At 40.9% G+C, this 19,204-nt stretch overlaps 1 protein-coding gene across 8 annotated transcripts in view; it reads left to right on the top strand.

Moving 5' to 3' along the window:
• LOC128261557 (5-hydroxytryptamine receptor 1) overlaps nt 1-18,231 on the top strand; it is a 53,869-nt gene extending 35,638 nt beyond the window's left edge. For 4 of the 8 annotated variants that reach the window (XM_052995326.1, XM_052995316.1, XM_052995334.1 and 1 more), the window contains 2 exons: nt 8,469-8,547; nt 14,340-18,231. In XM_052995326.1, the coding sequence (XP_052851286.1) occupies nt 14,701-16,368 (1,668 nt within the window). In that variant the 5' untranslated portion in view covers nt 8,469-8,547; nt 14,340-14,700 and the 3' untranslated portion in view covers nt 16,369-18,231. Of the gene's footprint in view, nt 1-8,468; nt 8,548-10,563; nt 10,583-14,339 lie in introns of those variants that run through there. The other 4 variants (XM_052995358.1, XM_052995341.1, XM_052995366.1 and 1 more) reach the window with 2 other exon arrangements.
• The last annotated feature ends 973 nt before the right edge of the window (nt 18,232-19,204 follow it).

Genomic DNA, 19,204 nt, shown 5'->3' on the forward strand with positions numbered 1-19,204 from the left:
CTCACCAAAGTAAGCCGGCATTGAGGAATCCCTTTCTGGCCAAGACAATTCCGGCCAGATTCACGAGGATGCCGAGCACTTTTCTTGTAACGAAAAGCGGTAACCTCAGCTAATTGGCCCTTGAACGCAAGTGGTAGTAACTCAATTGGATTGTGGTCTGGACTAATCTTGACTAGAGCCTTGTTTGCTATTTGACAAGCTCTATTTAATATTGCAATCGTTGGACAAACTGGAACAAGAGAAGATAATTCATTAAAAATTATTGCCAGTACAAAAGGCAGGCAAAATATGCTAATTGAGTCCACGAGTCAAAGTCATGCTTCTATTTTTTTACCGACCAAAGTGCAGCCAATTCAAATTTATTTCCTGTTTCCCACATAAATCATAAAAAGTTTGATAATGGGCCTTCAAATTAATTTATTCACATGTAAATTGGACACTAATACGAGGTATTTAGCTTGACGTGTAAATTTAGTGGTATTTAAATGCGTTTGGAAAAAATCCATTAATAAAAAATAATGACATAAATTTGGTAAAACCTCAGGAATTCTGATTAAGTTTTACTAGCAACTTTTTTTTGTATACCAGCAGTTGAGTGTGCTTTACAAAATGTTTAGAATCCTCCCTTTAAATTAAATGATCCAGATTTCAAATGATCCCCAGCTGCCAAAGGGGAGAATGCGCAATTTTCGCTAGCTGCTTAAAATTTGATGAGGCTTTTACAGAATTTTATGTGCTTCAAGTGTGCAACAACTTTGCTTTCGCCCCCAACCATTTTTCGTCTGAAAGTGACAGCGCATAACTTTTCGCAAATTGCTGCATCATTTCAGCTTCTTTGGGTAAACTATTTCCGCTCGAGCCTCGCATAAATATGAATTTACAAATTTACATGCCACTAAAAAAGCAACAAAGTTTAGTTTTTTATTCCAGCTGCAACTATGCGGCCAGCAAGTACATTTTTGGGGAAGGGCGGAAAACAGAGGAAAACCTCTCAGAAAATAGGCACAAAAGTCTGCGATGAGATAAAGCTTTGTTGCTGGCCGACGTTGACAAACCCTTACTTTTGTTGTTGTTTGTGCTGTTCGGTGTTGTTGCAGCTCTGGTGGAACGCATAAAAACTTTTTAATTAAATTCTCCTGCCAAGCCAGGAGCCACTTGTTGTCTTTTGAAGGGCGCGGGAGGTGCGGTGCAAAGAGTTCAGTTGGTGACAAGTTTGCATAAAGTAGTAAAAAAGCTATTTTTATACCGCCAAGAGGTTCCGTGCACTGGCCGAAAAATGGCGCAATAAATCAAGCCTCCCAAGAGAGCTACTGCATAAATTAAAAAATACTTTTTATATTTTGTTTATGCACCTAAATTTCATAACCTAGTTAATCCTTTACACCTTGGACTTACTTTCTACTCTAGTTTAAATATTTACATTGTTAAAATAAACTAGTGGGATTAGGGATTCCAATTCTTTATTATAAAAGTCAAACTTAAACTTAACTGCTTGACATAAAATATTAAAATTTAATTTGGCCTGTGTAAAATTTGAGGCTAAACTACTTCCAACTTTATCGAAGTAGCTTCTCAGAAAAGTAGCAACTTCTTTAGGAAGGAGAACAGCTGAGAAAACTTTAACGTTTCCACTTAGCAGAGTGAATGCCAATTTGGATGCAGCAAATTGTGTATATTCTTTAACAATAATTTTTTACTCCCATTTTAAATCATTTTAAATTGTTGTCAGCAATTTTTCACTTCAATCACCAGTGGGCAAATGAGATTGTAGCTCTGCTGGCCTTCGGAATCAATTTGGAAACGTTTAAATTGTATATTTCTTCCTTCCTTCATCCGTCGACTATTTGCCTTGGGCCCTGTCCGAATTCCGCCCGGCTCCTCATTGGGTTATCCCCGGACTCCGGACTCCGAACTCCGGATGCTCAGAGCAGTTGCAACAGCCAGCCGTCTCCTTCTGCATCCTTTTCCTCCTGCTGTCGCATCCTTCGGCTCTGTCCAGCCGCAACAAGTGTCTGTTTGTCCCTGTACTCTGGGGGGACTCCTTGGGGTGGGCAACTGTTGCTTCTCCGCTCGCTGTTTGCATTTTTATGGTAAACTGCCTCGGGCAAGTCAATGTTGCTTTTTGGGCCCCTCAATTAAAAGTGGCTGCGCGGAAATGGTGTGGGAAAAACCCATTAGCAATAATAAGTTTTAAAAAATACATTACAGCGTAAAACTTAAATATTTGTAGACAATGTTTTTGTGTCAAACCATTTTGGTGCATTTTGTTTAATTATATTTACCAACAAGTTTATTAAATTAAATATTTTTCATAGCTTTTTAAACATTTAAAAAAAATTATGTGAAATTGTCTTTAAACAATTACCATTTTCTAAAATAATTTAATCTACCGCTTTACTAGACATTATTTTGTATCAATTTGCAAAACCAGTAATACGAAATGCAGTGATTTTCCAGAAATTTTCCCTATCTTTCCCTGCTTACACTAACATAGCAGAAGGGTCAGCGTGACAAGTGGGAAAAGTTTGCAGACCGTTGGCAAGCTCTGAACTTTTCCGACAAATTGCTCGACCCCACAGCGACATTTGCACCTGTCTCTTGTGCCCCCGGGAAAATTTCCCCCTTCCACCATCAAAGATACATTCATATATCACTGTCAGCGGAAATTTCTTGTCTTCGGTTTTTGTTTGCTTGCCTTTGGGCTAAATATAGAGACTTCTTCGCCGAAAAGTTTGGACAAAGTCAGATGTGAAATAAACATGCTAAAATCGAAAATTCAATTTAAACGTCACAGCGCTCTGTCATCAAATCATAATTTCGGTCAAAGGAGCGGGGAGCAGTGGAGAGCTCTGCTGATACCGTATGCCAGAAACGTGTCTGTTGGCCTTCGAAAATCTGGCAAATGTCAGACGGCTTGTCACAGAGAGGAAAAGCGGCTAAGTATCTTGTGTGCGTTGCGTATAAGTATCTCATGAATGAATCGCAGACGCAGCATTTTCCCCACAATGAACGTAGAACGGAAAACCGGAATGCATCGGGGTTGTGCCACTTGCCAATTTCCCAGTTTTTGGCAGCACCAAAAAGGCGAAAAGAAGCACCAGCTGTCATTGATTGCGGGGCCGCTGAATTGAAAGAATCTTTCTGAATGGGCCAAATTGCAGGCCGTCTAATAGAACGAAGTGATTTGGTCGGATTTCAGCCACCCGGCATCGAATTAAGTTGGCACCATTTTTTATTTGGCTTTCAAAAAGAAACATGCAACTGGCATATGAACGGATATACTAAATGAAAACCAATTGAAAAAGGAGAGTGTCAAAAAATAAAAAGTTTAATATAAGAAAAAGTTCCTTTGCTCAGAAAATTTCACTAGATCTCTCACCCACAATATTAAAACTTACAATTTTATAGTAGATAAAATTCATGGATTTTTAAAACTAACTGGTATAAAAGTATATTGATATATATATATATAAATAAATATTACAGAACAACCCATTTTAATGTTCTGATTTCTTCAAGTTTTATGAAAAAACACTAGACTGTTCGACCAAAAAAAAAATTCAAGAGCTATTGTTCCAGCAATTTCCCATCAATTAATCAGCTGCCATCCGAGGCTGATTGAGTTACCAGCAGCTGAATTCGGCCATCAGCCATTTCCGATTCTCGGATTTCAATCAAAGGAAAATATTTACATTTTTCACTTAGCCAAGCTTTTCGAAATGAAATTACAAACAAAGGACACAAAATGCGCCAAGGCAATAAAGTGCGGAAAAAGAAACCGAATAATTGTATAAAATAAGCAAACGAGCCACTAAAGAGGCTGAAGCGGCAGCCTTGAAGTTTCAGATCCCAGCTTCTTGGCAGCAGTCTGAAAAAGAATTAAACTAATATTTATCAAAGAGATGAGCGAGACGTGCTTCAAGCTAAACAAAAGACGACAGCGAAAGCCGGCGCCACCGGAGGAGAAATGAGGAATGGCCCCATGGCAGGACGGGCAGTACAAGCAGGACGAAAAAAGGAGCAGGATGTGCGGGATGAGCTGGATGTGGATGTGGAAGTGGATGATGTGAGTGAGATGCTGCAGCGTCACGATGGACTAAAGACTCAGAACTAAGGCAAGTGACGCTGTCAAAAAGCGGAATGAATGGACCCGCTCTTGTCTACTACGCCCTCCGCTTTTTGGATACACTGACAAAAATTTTAGAGCTTAAAAGCAGTAATTAAGGCAAAAGTTCTCAAAAAAGAAAAAAAATTAAGTCCTTTTTAGAACCGTACGATACTTAAATCGTGTTAATATTAACTAACCTTTTTTGTGACTGACTGTTTTTTTCAAAGTACGATATACCTAAAAGCGTCTTTTCTGTTTTGTTTAATTTTGAAAGGTTTTGTTCAGCATAAAAATGTGTTTATCATCAATTATTTTCTTTAAACTTTAAATTTAGTACTTTAAATTAAAAGATCCGTCAATGTTAAATAATAGTTTAGGGAATAAATCTGTGAACCAAATTACTGTGAAATTGAAGGAATGTTTATAATCGCATCTGGGTTTTTTTTGCAGTGAATTTGTGTCAGAGTGGCGCTAAAAGTTGAGCCAACTTTATGCTAATTAGCAGCTGCTAACCAGCGTTAAAACTTTGTACTTAAAAGGCGCTGGAGGAGCGGAACCTCCCGACATGTGTTCTTATGTGCTTGAACCTGGCGGGACCGGAATTTACGGGCTGGCAGATCCTTCGGCATTGTGGCTCCTAAAATTGGATAAGTACTGCTTTTCGGACAGCTGGTCCGAACAATGGACAGTCAGATATACTACATATTTTCTGTGGAGTGCGGGCATATTCTTGGCTCAGCACTTTTTCAGCCGCCTCATTCTACCTTGTTGGGGAGTGACTTCACAGCTGTCCCCCTCGATACATTTAAAAATTCACCATTTATAAGCATTTATTTCGGTTGGGCGGCGGTGGGAGTGGTCTGGGGTAATTGCATTGAAATGGGAAAATAAAACGGCTATAAATATGCCCATTGTGTGCCAGTACGATTCTAGAGCCAACAATGCGCGCCATAAATTAACTAAATTGAAAACCATTTTGGTGCAGCGCTCTCAAAAGCTCTGTATACCCCCAAAATCCCCCGACCTTCAGCGCTGGCAACACTTTTATATTCGTTACATTTCATACTGAGCTCGGGTCTATTGTGCCCTGCCTTTGAAAGGGAAACTAGGCTTTATTAGACGGCTGGTAATTATGTGTTGATTTTGAATTGATAGTCTTGCTTTAGACGCTTTATTCATTATAATAAATAGCTAATAATAAAACCAGAATTTGTTTGTTATTTATTGAATTACTTTTTATAGGGATACAGAGATTTGTAATAATTTCGAATACTCTTTTATTACCATACGTTTTTTTTATAAACCAAATTCATGTATTCAAAAGTATAAGGGCTTTTTTCCATTACTATTCACTTTGCTTTCGATTTATTATTTTTTTTATGTATTTTTTATCTTATTTTATACGCAGCCCAGAGTTATCCACATAATTTTTAAATTTTAGAAATTTTTTATAAATTTTTACCCTTTTACAAGTTTAAAATGTTTCCAATATAATAATGTTAACAATTTCTTATATTTTTATCAGTGAACAAAATATTTTGCTTGCAATGTCAACAAGGAATATGAAAAATTCAGCTGAGTATATAATCAGCTTGTTTTAATACCCAGTAAGAGCGTTAAAAAGCCGCCTTAGAAATTCGTTCCACATTTTTGTAGCTTTTTTTCTTTCTGATGCGCTTTCCGCTCACTGCGCAAATAAATATGCAATAGAAACTTTTCTCACGTTTTTGATTGCATTTTTTGTGCAGCGTCATAAATATTTAATGTTTACTTTCGCCGGCAAACGGAAGCTTCGAAACTGAGCATCATTTTTTACCCGCTCGCCTTTCGAGATCTGCGCCCTTTAATATCCTTGCAATATTTATGGCTTTTCCATGTGGCCGCCGGTAAGCAACTGCAATGTGTTGAGTGCGTTGGATTTCTCTTAATGTCCTTATTAAAAGGAGTCTAGATAAGCCAGGGAAATGCGACTCCTTGGCAATGTTCCTAAATGTGGCCAAAAACCACACGATGCACTTCATTAACTTAATTAAAAATCTTGGCATCAGCTCGGCAAATAGCGTGTATGAGTGCATGAAAGGGCGGCAAGTGTAAGTGCAAGAACCGCAAAGCGAGTAATTTCCAGCTGAGTGCAAATAATGCGCTTTCCCACATGAACACGGTAAAAAACGAAAAGACCTAACTTAAATTATTGTCGTCTGACTTTAAAATTGTTACACCAAATCGAAAAACAACAAGAAAATTATGCCGTAGTGTCACGAAATATATTTAGTTTGTATTATATTTCAAATATAAGTATGTTATCGGGAACTACATTTAATTTTTTCCTGTGTAATCACATACACTTCCATAACGCAGCACACGGAGCGTAAACTCAATTAAAAACTGTCGAGCTGTTGCCGCCACGCCGCATTTCGCCTGACGACTGAAGTTGATTATCTTTATCCAGTGTCAGAAAAACACACACACATGTCGCTCTCTGTCTCGCTTTTCTTTTTCCAGGGTATTCCTAGGTTTTTCCTAGCTGCCCATTGTTTTTTCCATCCACACTTAACGCCGCACGCAAATGTATTTTTTCGTTTTTGAGAGTGCATGGACTTCTTTCTATGATAGTTTGTAACTTATATTTTCTTCTTTCCAAGGGTACCAGCGAACGTAATTGGTTTTAAAATGCAGATGCATTCATAAATTAGTCATATAACTGGTTTGGAATGCACAATGTAGTGGCCACAAAGCAGTACAGGATGTAAGCCAAGTACCATGCTGAACAGTCAGATCTCATAAATGCCATTCGGGAATCGTGTTCGCCTGGGAGTTCTGGCCAAATAAATTTGTCATTCAACTGAGCCACCACAATGCTGAACAGAGAGAAAAACGTACAATTTCAGTTTAACTTTGGGCTTAATAAAAATGAAAAGAAATGGAAGAATGCTGGTGTAAAATTGTCGTAGACTTTAACAACTATTTAGAACATTATCAAATCTTATAAAGTTTCTGGGACACTAACACGGTAACAATAACTTATGGGTTAAAAAAATAATTTAGATAGAATAAGTCTGATGCAAATTGTAATTATATTCGAAGCTAAAATTTTTGTATTTATTCTGTGTTAAGTTATTGAGTAACTTCACTTTTTATTTTAAATGTATAAAGTTTTTTTTTGACTTAAAAACCGTTTCTCAAATCTGATGAGGTTTCTGGTTATTTATAAATTATATCCAATATATAAAACAAATAAAAAAAAATAAAATTAAATCAGTCCGATGCCAATTATAATCATAATCGAAACAAAGTCTTTACTTAACTTTTGTTTCAAATGTAAAAAAGGCTTCAATGAAGGCTGATAACACAAAATATAATAATATGTATATTGGAACGATATCAATTAAATATTATAGATTAATCAATCTAGTAAATCTTAATATAAGATTCTTCAACATTTTTAAATTAAAGTTTGTGAATTTTGATTCCATACGTACTGGTCGATACTTTGTTCTCTGTGTGTGTTCATCTAAATGCAGAATAGGGCAAACAAAGTCAGGACGAATGGAGTGATTGGGGTTCGCACACGCGTTCGCATCTCCCAGCGGCTGCATGTGGGGAAATTTTATGGGGTGGCCACTTACCACCCGCTTACTCTGTGTAACCCCCTTGCTGCTACTGCCATATCTGCTATGCTCTGGTGCACTCTGTTGCAAATGCAATGCCTACAATGTTTCAAATGCGGCTAAGCATGACGTTGATGAAGCGCATGCAACAGCTCAACTTAGTTGAAGGTTCATGGAATGGCAGGTTGATGTTGCTGCTGTGCTTCTGTTGCTGCTGTTGCTATTGCTGCTGTGCGGCGATGTGTTGCTGTTGCCGGCTAAATTTGTTGCTGACAATTTCTTGTTAGCGCGAACCGTGCATGTAGTGGTTTCGTGTGCGTGTGTTCTAGACGATAAATTTTCAATTTTTCAACTCGCGTTTGTTTGTGTGAGTGAGCGCGTTTTAGCGTTTCCGCCTGTTTAGCCACCGTTCAACGCAGCACAACATGGTGTATGATTGATGCCGTCTCTGGCAGACATTCGCACACAAGCGCAGAAACCAGCAAACAGGGGCTTATTATATTTACATAAAAACAAAATCTCGCTTGGTTAAAGGGTGATGGCGGGGCTGTCGTGGGAAATTCTATAGCTAAACCCACTCTTACCTCATGTCTCGCGATTTGATGGAGCACCTGACAGCCACACACATACAGTTGTAATCCCACTATGGTGGCAGCACCAACACCATATCTCAAAACACGCTTAACTCCCATTATGTGCTAAGGTTCTTTAATTACTTACACACACCTCATCACTTATCTCATTCATTGCAGCCATGCGTTGAAGACGTCCGCTAAATTCTGAGCCAAAGAAAGAGACGGATAGAAGGGCAGAAAAAGAGACAGGAGATATGTGAGTCTTCGCTTTTATCCAATATTGCCGTATATTTAACCAACGAAGAATACCTACAAAATCAATTAAAAAACCTGATTTGATCTGAGGCCATTAAATCATATTAACAATACTTTTGATTATCAATTCAATGAATCAATTCATTTAAAGGAGGAAACTTTTAAAAACAATACTATATTTATTATTTGCTGCTCTGTTAACAAACAAATTTATTGAACCATTCATCAAAAATATAATATTGTTTTATTCACTTACAAAAATTAAAGTACAGAAATCAAATAAATTCTAACTGCACTATGAAAGCAAACTGGAACATAAAAAACTTGAAAAGTTTGTAAAAAACAGTATGATGTCAAATCATTCTTTTATCACCCTAAGCTTTGTACAAATTCGGGGTCTTCAGCTTTTTTGTTCCCTACTTTTCATTTTTATGTTTATTGCCAACCTTCCGAGGAATTTAATTTTGCCATTATTGAAAGGCAGTGAATGCATTCTCTAGAGCACTCTCGGTCCTTGGAAAACAATTCAATTAGTGGCAGCTAAGAGACAAAGTTATCCGACGGCCATATAAAAAGATTTTATGACTCACTCACAGGATCATGGTAGAGGAAATACCACGCTGGCCGGCATTCTCATAAAAGTCAGCTTGAGCATATTGAGTGGAAAATGGTTGGGCCAGCAATGCACTTTACTGCGATGCAGCTGCTGCATTTTCCTTTAAACAAATTAGATTGCATTAGATTAAAGCATCGGCATCAGATGTCCTTTCCTTTGTATCAAAAAATTCTGATTAAAAGGATCCTTTGGTGAGCAGAGAAAAAATAAAACCAAATTGCTATTGGCCTGGTGATGAGCCATTACATTGATTGAAACCACTGCAGAAGGCCAACAAGTTGGAGATTTGCCAACAATTAGCAGCTGAAAAGTGTAACCAGATGATGTCCCGCCCATTGGGTGCCAAAGTGGGCGGCAGGAAAATGGGCGAGGACAAAGGCGACTTTTTAACTGAAAATATTTTGGTAAATAAATGCGAAATGACATTTTTTATGATGATGTCACAGCGCGCCAGAAAAATAATTTTAAAACCAATAAATTGTGCAAAAAACAACCGACAACAACAGAATGAGCTATAAAAGGGCAACAACAAATGTTTGACATGACAAAACGGGCATTTATGTAAGTAACATAAATTCCTTTGGCGGGGAATCATCGATGTTGTCTTTTTTGGGTCTTCATATGGCCACCATAAATAATCAAATGAAAATAACAAAAGACTATAAGGCGCAGTACCGAAATATGCAAATATCTGTGTGGAAATGGCAAAGGCAAGCTTATTTCGTGTTGTTTTCCACCAGGAAACCAGAAAACGGAAACGAAGGCAAATGCGAAACGAGACAGGCCGTACCCGCAATTTATGTAAAATTCAATGCTTTATTACATCACACACGCAGTGTGCCTCTCCCTCATATGCAAATCATATCACTCATACGCCCACGTTAACTTTAAATGCAAAAAATTATCAAAAATGAAGCACCAGTGAAAATGTCAGCTTCGAAGCAACAAATTCGCCATAACAGGACTAAGAAGGATGCGAGTTCCTAAAGATAAGCAAATGTTTTTGTTCTCTCTCTCTCGTTTCGAAACATGTATGTCCTGTGCACAAATTTTATTATGCACACAAATAAACAAACACTCAGTTCCCCAAATGCCTACATATGCCAGGCATTTTACACGAACTGCTGTTCGACACTCTCAAACAAAATTAATGGCAAACAATCAGGCTCTCACATTTTCCACTCACTTTTATGATTCCCCGTCTCTGACCTTGACTTGGAAAAATGCTGTGGGAAAGGTTGGACATACTCGATATTTGATATTCCATTTAAAAGGATTGCTGCTCATGACACTGAAGGATTTCGTCTGAAATTCCCAAAAGGCTCTAGGGAATCCCATGGCCATGGGATTTAAGCTTTTACTGGGAAAAATAATCGAGAATCGGTGGAAATTATACAATTTTGATTTATTTGCTAAAAAGGTATGGCCATACAACAATTTCAAGCTATTACCTTTAATCAGTTTTTTATAAATAAACATTTTTCATTTCATTCAATTATTAAATTGTAATTTTTAAAATATAAAAACTTTACTGCACCCGTTATTGCATATTTTACGGGCTGTCGAGCTAAGCCATAAAGATATTTTTTGATAGCAATGAATTTAAAACGAAGTCTCACTTTTAATAAACTTGTTTTATTGTGAAACACTCTAGGTATTTTATCCTGATTGCTTTCCGCATTTTGTTGCTCGGTGTAAGCGCGCCGGCATAAATATATGATTCGAAATCAACGCATTCATTATTTACAACCATGGCAACGCGGAGCGAAAAAGCGTAAGGCAATGTAAACCAACAGCAGCTTGACACATAAACATCAAGTGCGCAAGAATTTGCCCCTCGGAAGCCCCAGATTTGGCCCCCATTTCCCATTCTCGTCTGGCAGCTTCAAAAATCCCCAAAAAAAAAACCCGAAAAGGGGCGCCAATGTCGACAGCGGCAATTTAAAATTGCTGGCTTTTTAGCTCGCATCCATTTACAGCAATTTCGTGAGCTCTCGAGACGTGTGGGACCCTCGTGAGATGTGTCAGGTTGAAATTACATCGGGCACTTGGCAAATGGCAAAAATGCGGCAAGGATAACACACATATGCGAGTGGCCCATAAATAAGCAGAGACGAAGCAAAAATTGAATGTGAGTCCTCGGCACGAGAAATCAAATTTTATGACTTTGTAATTGAAAAGAGCCGGCCAGCATATGAAATGAGTGGGCAAACATCGCGCATACGCCGGGTAGGCTGCACAGATTTTAATCTCCTGAGGTTTTCCATCTGCAGTTTTTACCCCACCCCCTTTTATCCCAGGGATTTATTACAAATCTGCTGGTTTTCTTTTTTTTGCCTGTCTCAATTCACCAGTGAGTCACTTGCTTCGTGACTTTCGCTACTCAGCCACAAATCTGCTCAGCTTTAAAAATGCTGTCTGTTTTGGGAAAAAAAAAACGGCGAAAAGAAAAGCTTAATGTGCCAGAGTGCGGCGCCGGCAAGCCAAGCCCTATAAAAAACGCGGGCGCGGGGGACAGGCGGGAGGCGTGGCAGCAGACCATAAACTGCAACCATCAACTGCATCGCATTCCCTTTCGAGTTTACCATTTTTCGAGTGGCTGCTGTGGGGGATACTCGAGCTGGCTGCTTGAAACAATTGCTTGCGATATCTGCAAAAATTAAGTTTACGCTTGCTGATTTTAAAAAGCACTTTATGCGCATCCAGCTTTTATCTTTTTCCCTGGATGAGCTTATTTTGGGGGCCACTCCACTGCGAACGCGAAACTTAAGGATTTGCAAGCGTCAGCGCGGCCATAAAATATATTTTGTGTTAACTGAAAGGCGAGCCAGTAAATCCCGCACGCAGCACTTAATAAGGCAGAAGGGGCTGGCATAAATCTAAATGGAAATCTGCGCAGTAAACTATTTGCCACTTTCCAACAAAGTGTAGCAGTTGGCCAACTAAAATTACACTTGTCTACCAACTGGCCTCCGCAGCCAGGCTCAGATGGCTGGATGGTGAACAGGGCCTTTCAGCAACATCAAGGGACTGCGGCAAACCTCAAGACGCTGCCGCAGAAGCCAGAGAAACTGCCAAATATTTGAAAAGTTGCTAGCTCGCAGGGAGGAATGTCAAATATTAAGGGGGGAGGAGGGGAGAGGCAGCTCAAAGTAAGCGAAAGTTGCTCATGCAGGACGAAGGACATAAATATTAAAACCTATGAATATTTACGCCCCTGTCGGCTTTGGCAATAATACAAATAGGCCGTCCTCATTGCCAGAGGAGCCGCCTTCGCCAAGCATGGGCTGCCAAATCGCCTGCCATCGCGCCCCTCGTACGTTTCATAATTAAATTACATTATTTATGTCCTGTTGCCAGGAGAAGTCATCCGGACAGGAGTCGCACTCGGGCTTAAAGCGGCTTACGTTGTTCCATTGTTTGCTGACCAAATAATTGGCGCCATCTTGTCCCCTTGATTAGCATAATTAACACCGAGCGGTCGTTCGTTCGAGCGCAGCCACCATCCAAAAACAAATAAATTCCAGTGCATTCGCACAAACAGGCAGCCTCAGCATCGCAATCACGAATCGAACTCGTGCGCATCCGAAATTCCAATTGCCAGACAATTTCCCACCAGAGATGAATTTTCGCAAATTGCAACACACACATTGCCATTCGTATTTATTATTATGTCCAACCGATTGGTTTACCAATTTTCGTGTGAATGCCTTATTGTTTAGAATTAGGTGATATTTGCACATTTTGGAACAAGAATTGTCAACGATTCCCAGTGGTTCAAAATAATATGGGTAACTAAAGAGGAAAGAAAAAAATCCACAATTAAAGTCCCTAAAACCCCTAAATAAAATGGATTGTGTGCTACAAAGTATGTTTATTTTCAAGCACATTTCAATAGTTGTTATAAAATTGTAATCATTAAATAGGTTTTTGGTTTGAAGATTTATATGATTTATGCCTGAATCAAAACAACTAATTGTACAGTAGAAAAGAAAAAAGAAATTTGTTTTCCTCGTGTTTTAGTTATTTTAAATTTAGTAATACAAATTTAAATAGTTGTTCTGTATTCTCTAGACCGACTACTTGTTATTCCTGGCCAGTTTTCTCCCTGTTTTCAGCCAACAAGTTCGTTTCCACAGAGAATAGTTTTATAATGATGCTTTGAGCATCAGCTTAATGTGAGTGCCCTCCTGTTGTTTCAAGTTTCACTTGATTTTTGAGTGTCGAGAGGGCTCACATCTGGCGCACTGGTGTGGCCTCGTCTGGCCGTCTAGACGCCTTTGCCCCGCCCTCGAATCACCTGATTTTCGTGGCTCAATTGCCACTTGGCCGCCTTCAATAAATCGTTCGGGGAGACACATAAGCGCGAGAATCGCAAATGCCTTTTTAAAGGGGCATTTCAATTGTGAAGCCAAGTTCGTCGACACCTCCGAACACTTCGCAATGGAATTCAATTACAGAGAAATGTATAAATTGTATGTCTACGCGAGGCCTCTTTTACTTTTCATTTTCCTTTGGTTGACCACAAAGGCAGGAAGCCGGGGGAGTTGCGAGGATGAAATAAATAAAAATGCCAAACGGAAGCTGCCAACGAAAATGGCCGCAACAATGGCGTAGGCGCCACCGCCCTTTAGCTGCCCTTTGTTTATTTGTTTCGCATTTCGAAGAACGTGAAGTGCTGGGGCGGGGGCGGGGGGCGTGGCCTGCGGTTTGTGGCAGGCAACGGGCCAACAATTCAATAATCAAAAGAAGTATGAAAATTAATACAAAAGGACGGCGACAGCCTCCGATGATTCACCGCGTGTCTGGGAAAATGGGGGAAATTCTTAGCGGGTACACAAACCAGCTGCCGATGGCCGCCGGCCCATTAAAACGTTTGCGGTTGCTTCTCTTTTATATTTTTTACATATTTTTCCCCGCATTGTTTCATTGTTTAAAATTTTCTGTGGAAAATGTAACAACTGTGACCATCATTAGGGCGACATGTGCGTGTCTTGAGGTCTTTGTGTGCCGGGGAAAAAATTCCATATAAAACGTAAGAGAAAAGATGGAAGAAGAATGTTGTGACCCCCAATGCTCTTTTATTTTATGCGTATTTAAATTCAGACTTTAAGACACTGCCATTTGCACTTTATAAATACAGCTGAGTAATGAATTTTCTCCCGTTTCTTTTGCAGCCCAGACGACAATCACAAAGTCCACCAGCCGAGATTTATTAAAAGAGATAGCAGCGAGTGTACAAGGCATAAAAGTCAATGACCACATCAATTGGCAGCCGCAGGCAGCGTTTTTATTAAGCATACGCCCCCACATAAATTAGTAATCAAGCGACGGGGGCCCGAGGCGAAACTAATAAGAGGACTTATTTTTATTGAAATTATGATTAATGATGGGAGCGTGCAAGTAAATCGCGGTGCTGGTAAATCATGCTGCTGAGGGCCATTGAGACGACGACGATGAAGTCGGGCAGCAGCAGCAGGTCAGCACTGGGTTGCTCATACGCCGCGTTAGCCCGCTGCCACTCCGATTGAAAGACTGATGGCTTTGTCTGGACAGGATTGGCGGCGCCATCAGAGCCACCGCCAGCATAGGAATCACCAGAAGCACCAGAAACACCAGAAACTGATCTCCACCGCCACGCTGACGCTGTTCGTCCTCTCCCTCAGCAGTTGGATAGCCTATGCCGCGGCCAAGGCGGCCACCGTTCCAGCTCCGCTCGTGGAAGGCGAGACGGAGCCGTCGTCATCGCAGGACTTCAACAGCAGCAGCGCCTTCCTGGGGGCCATTGCCTCCGTCTCCGCCTCATCGCCGGGATCTTTTGGCCTGCTTGGCTCAATGAACAGCAGTCCCGTTGCCATAGTCACATACGAGGGCATAACCAGCAGCAGCAGCAGCAATTTGGGGGACAGCAATACCACCTTGGTGCCCCTATCGGATACTCCTCTGCTGCTAGAGGAATTTGCCGCCGGAGAGTTTGTGCTGCCGCCGCTGACATCCATATTCGTGAGCATCGTCCTGCTGATCGTCATCCTGGGCACGGTGGTGGGCAATGTCCTGGTCTGCATAGCCGTTTGCATGGTGCGGAAGCTAAGGAGGCCCTGCAACTACCTGCTGGTCTCGCTAGCCCTCTCGGATCTGTGTGTGGCCCTGCTGGTGATGCCCATGGCCCTGCTGTACGAGGTGCTGGAGAAGTGGAACTTCGGGACGCTGCTCTGCGACATCTGGGTGTCCTTCGACGTGCTCTGCTGCACCGCCTCGATCCTGAATCTGTGCGCCATCTCCGTGGATCGATACCTGGCCATCACGAAGCCCCTGGAGTACGGGGTCAAGAGGACTCCGCGGCGGATGATGCTGTGTGTGGGCATCGTTTGGCTGGCGGCCGCCTGCATTTCACTGCCGCCGCTGCTGATCTTGGGCAACGAGCACGAGGACGAGGAGGGCCAGCCCATCTGCACGGTGTGCCAGAACTTTGCATATCAGATCTACGCCACCCTGGGCTCCTTCTACATCCCGCTGTCGGTGATGCTGTTCGTGTACTACCAGATCTTCAGGGCGGCGCGGCGGATTGTGCTGGAGGAGAAGCGAGCGCAGACGCATCTGCAGCAGGCCCTCAATGGCACTGGATCCCCATCGGCTCCGCAGGCTCCCCCGCTGGGCCACACGGAGCTGGCCAGCTCGGGAAACGGGCAGCGGCACAGCAGTGTGGGCAACACCTCGCTGACCTACTCCACCTGCGGGGGGCTGAGCAGTGGCGGCGGGGCATTGGCAGGACATGGCAGTGGTGGGGGGGTGAGCGGATCGACTGGACTACTGGGCTCGCCGCACCACAAGAAGCTGCGGTTTCAGCTGGCCAAGGAGAAGAAGGCCTCCACCACGCTGGGCATCATCATGTCCGCCTTCACCGTCTGCTGGCTGCCCTTCTTCATTCTGGCCCTCATTCGTCCCTTCGAAACGATGCACGTGCCGGCCTCGCTCTCGTCCCTGTTCCTGTGGCTGGGCTATGCCAACTCGCTGCTGAACCCCATCATCTACGCCACCCTGAACAGGGACTTCCGCAAGCCCTTCCAGGAGATTCTCTACTTCCGCTGCTCCAGCCTGAACACGATGATGCGGGAGAACTACTACCAGGATCAGTACGGGGAGCCGCCTTCGCAGCGCGTGATGCTGGGCGATGAGCGGCACGGGGCCAGGGAGAGCTTTCTCTAGGCCCTTCCCAAGGACGTGTTTTGTTGTACCCAAGCCAAGCGAATCTGAGCTGCTCGAAGGATCTTCCCAAGGTTTCCGGAAGAAGGCCACATCTCTGCTCGACGCACTCACGCACACCTAAGTATACACACTGGGGTGGACACCTAAGCAAAGTAGATAATGTAAAGTTTTAGGGGGGAAAAGAATTTTGGGCAGTTCTAAGTACTTGTTCACTGAGGTCTTAAACAAAGAGTTACGACTTTTTTAGTGGCTTAATATAAAATGCACTTCATTTTGATGACCTTTATAGTACCTCCCAAAAGTTTACTAGCTTTGTATATTTTCAAAAACCTATGTTTGCTAAATAATGTTGAATAATTTGTAAAGGCTAAAATAATACGCAAGCAATGAACATTGATTAAATATAATATTTATTTAACTAAAGTATAGAAAGGCATTGGGCATTTCAAAATGTATTATTTTTATGTAAAAGTTAAATTTAAACAAAAATGATTGATAAATTAGAAAGAGTCTTGGACTATTCCAGACCTCAAAGACCTAAAGCCTCAAAGAAAAATATACTAAGGACTGACCACAGATTAATTTTCACCACCCCAGTACTCACACATGGATATTTGTATGTAGTAGTGTTAGTAGTGCGTATCTCTGTATATGTGCACCGCCCCTGACGACTCCTCTTAAATGTAACTTGTTGTTGTAATTTTAAATGTAGAACTAAGCAATCGGCGTGGTCTATACCACACACCAACACACACACCTCACACTCACACACCAAACACACACGGTTGTAACTGTGACAGGTTTCTACGGTTCCTTTTATGTTTCGAAAACAATCAGCACCGGATATGAGACACAATCTATATCGAATCTATTGATACCCCTTAAAAGAAAAGGGAAAAAAACCAAGAAACCCATTTCCTTCACCCAAAAAATTGCCAGCGTAGTTAGTTGATTTGCGATACTCAAACTGAGCCAAAAATTAAATTTACAAGCTGCAGAGTGCAGCCAATTAAGTCTACTGATTAACCTAGATATATTTATGTTTGTGCAAGAAGCTATCCACTGTAAATACCCAGCCATCTGCGACTCTGTCTATAACGATAGTATATATATAAAGATATAGAGAAAGTAGCCTATATAGATATATACATATATATATATATATATATACACTGTGCGGCTCAAGCTCAAGTGAGAAGAACTAAATTGTATTTTGTAACTTTCTGCATTACTCTTTCGTTGTATTTTGTATGAAAAGTCACGCCTCTCTGTGATACCAAACATTAAGCATTACTTTTATGTTTAGATCGAAGCTGCATCAAACGTAATACACACATACCTATACATATAGATATAGTCGAACTAAGTGTGCATGTTTTTATTGTATATGTATGTAGCACTGCGAGAAGTGCATTATGATATTCGCAACAAATCAAACAACAAAAAATGGTAACTGGAAACTGGAAACTGAGCTATTCATAACTTGTTGTTTCAGCGCAAACACAAGCGAGAGATAAACTATCAATCAATTTACATAGCCCACACATCCACAACCGCCACCCATTGAATGAAATTGAAAATGGAAAATTGAAAACGGATAACGAAAATTAAAATGAAAAACAAACAAAGGCAAACGAGCATGACAAAACTAAGCGCAGCTAATTATACGCAAACCGAACTAGAGGTTAATGCAAAAAACAAACATTAGATATTATAATTCAAAACAAAACAAAAAGTAATTGAGAATAACAAACAAACAAAAAACTAAAAACACTTTCCGAGTGATGCTTACAAAACTGCATTTGAAAACTGTTTTTCCGAACAAAAAAACTTGCGGAAATTAAGGCATAAAATAAAAGGCAAACCGTATCAATGTAATTGATTTTCTTTTATATTTTATTTTGAGTAAGTATTTTGAGGGGGATGCCATAGAAAAGTCTGGAAATCTCTAGTAAGTACAAATCTTTTTTTTCAATTCCTAGCTTGCTAAATAAAAAATCATAAAGCTTTTGTATATTTATGAAACCCTACCAAGTGACTTTAAATTAACATACACGTGGCTTTTGTATTCTTTTTGAATCTTTAAAAGTGACTTTAAATGATCGGAGACTTACTTTGCATCCCAATATAATAAAGGCAATTGAGTTCTTTGAAAATGTTTTTCATTGACAACAAAAGTGTGCTGCAAAAATTAGTTGAAAAGCGACAAATTCAAGTTGCCAGAGCTAATATAAAGCTGGGAAAGCGGGTAAAAAATCAGAACTGAATGCAAATTTAACAAATGCGAACTGCAGCAGCTGCTGGCAGTTTGTGCTGCTCAATGTCAACCCAATGCGCAATTTAACAGACTGACGGGCCAAAAAACATTGAAAAGCAGCTGCAAGCCAGTCGCCCATTGAGTGCATTCAGCTCATTGCGAGTGACAAGTTGGGCAAACGTGCAAAATGCACGGAAACGGAAGCTGCAGCTGAAGGGAAAAAGTGTAAAGAAAAATGGGGAAAAAAAACAGGGAAAGCGATGCCAACATGCCGTTCATACCAAATGGTAAACACTAACAAACTAACAAACATTGTCGGCGGAAGTCCTCGAAATGTGCGTTGCTGTATGCAAATATCTGCTCATTCCTTACCTCCACCTTTTGCCAGGCACAAAACAAGGCGAGGGCTCCTAAGCAGGCGGTCGAGATTCCAGGAAATAGAACCGTAGCAAGACGCCCCCAAAAGGGTATGACAATGACAAAGTGAGCCGGATCTGATGGCGCCAGCAGCAGAACCAGCTTCACACTCGCAAAAGTATCACACAACTTTGTCAGAATTTTGGTATGTATTCAGCAAGA

Source organism: Drosophila gunungcola, chromosome 3R (assembly GCF_025200985.1).
Source record: "Drosophila gunungcola strain Sukarami chromosome 3R, Dgunungcola_SK_2, whole genome shotgun sequence".
In the NCBI taxonomy this organism is placed as follows: domain Eukaryota; kingdom Metazoa; phylum Arthropoda; class Insecta; order Diptera; family Drosophilidae; genus Drosophila; species Drosophila gunungcola.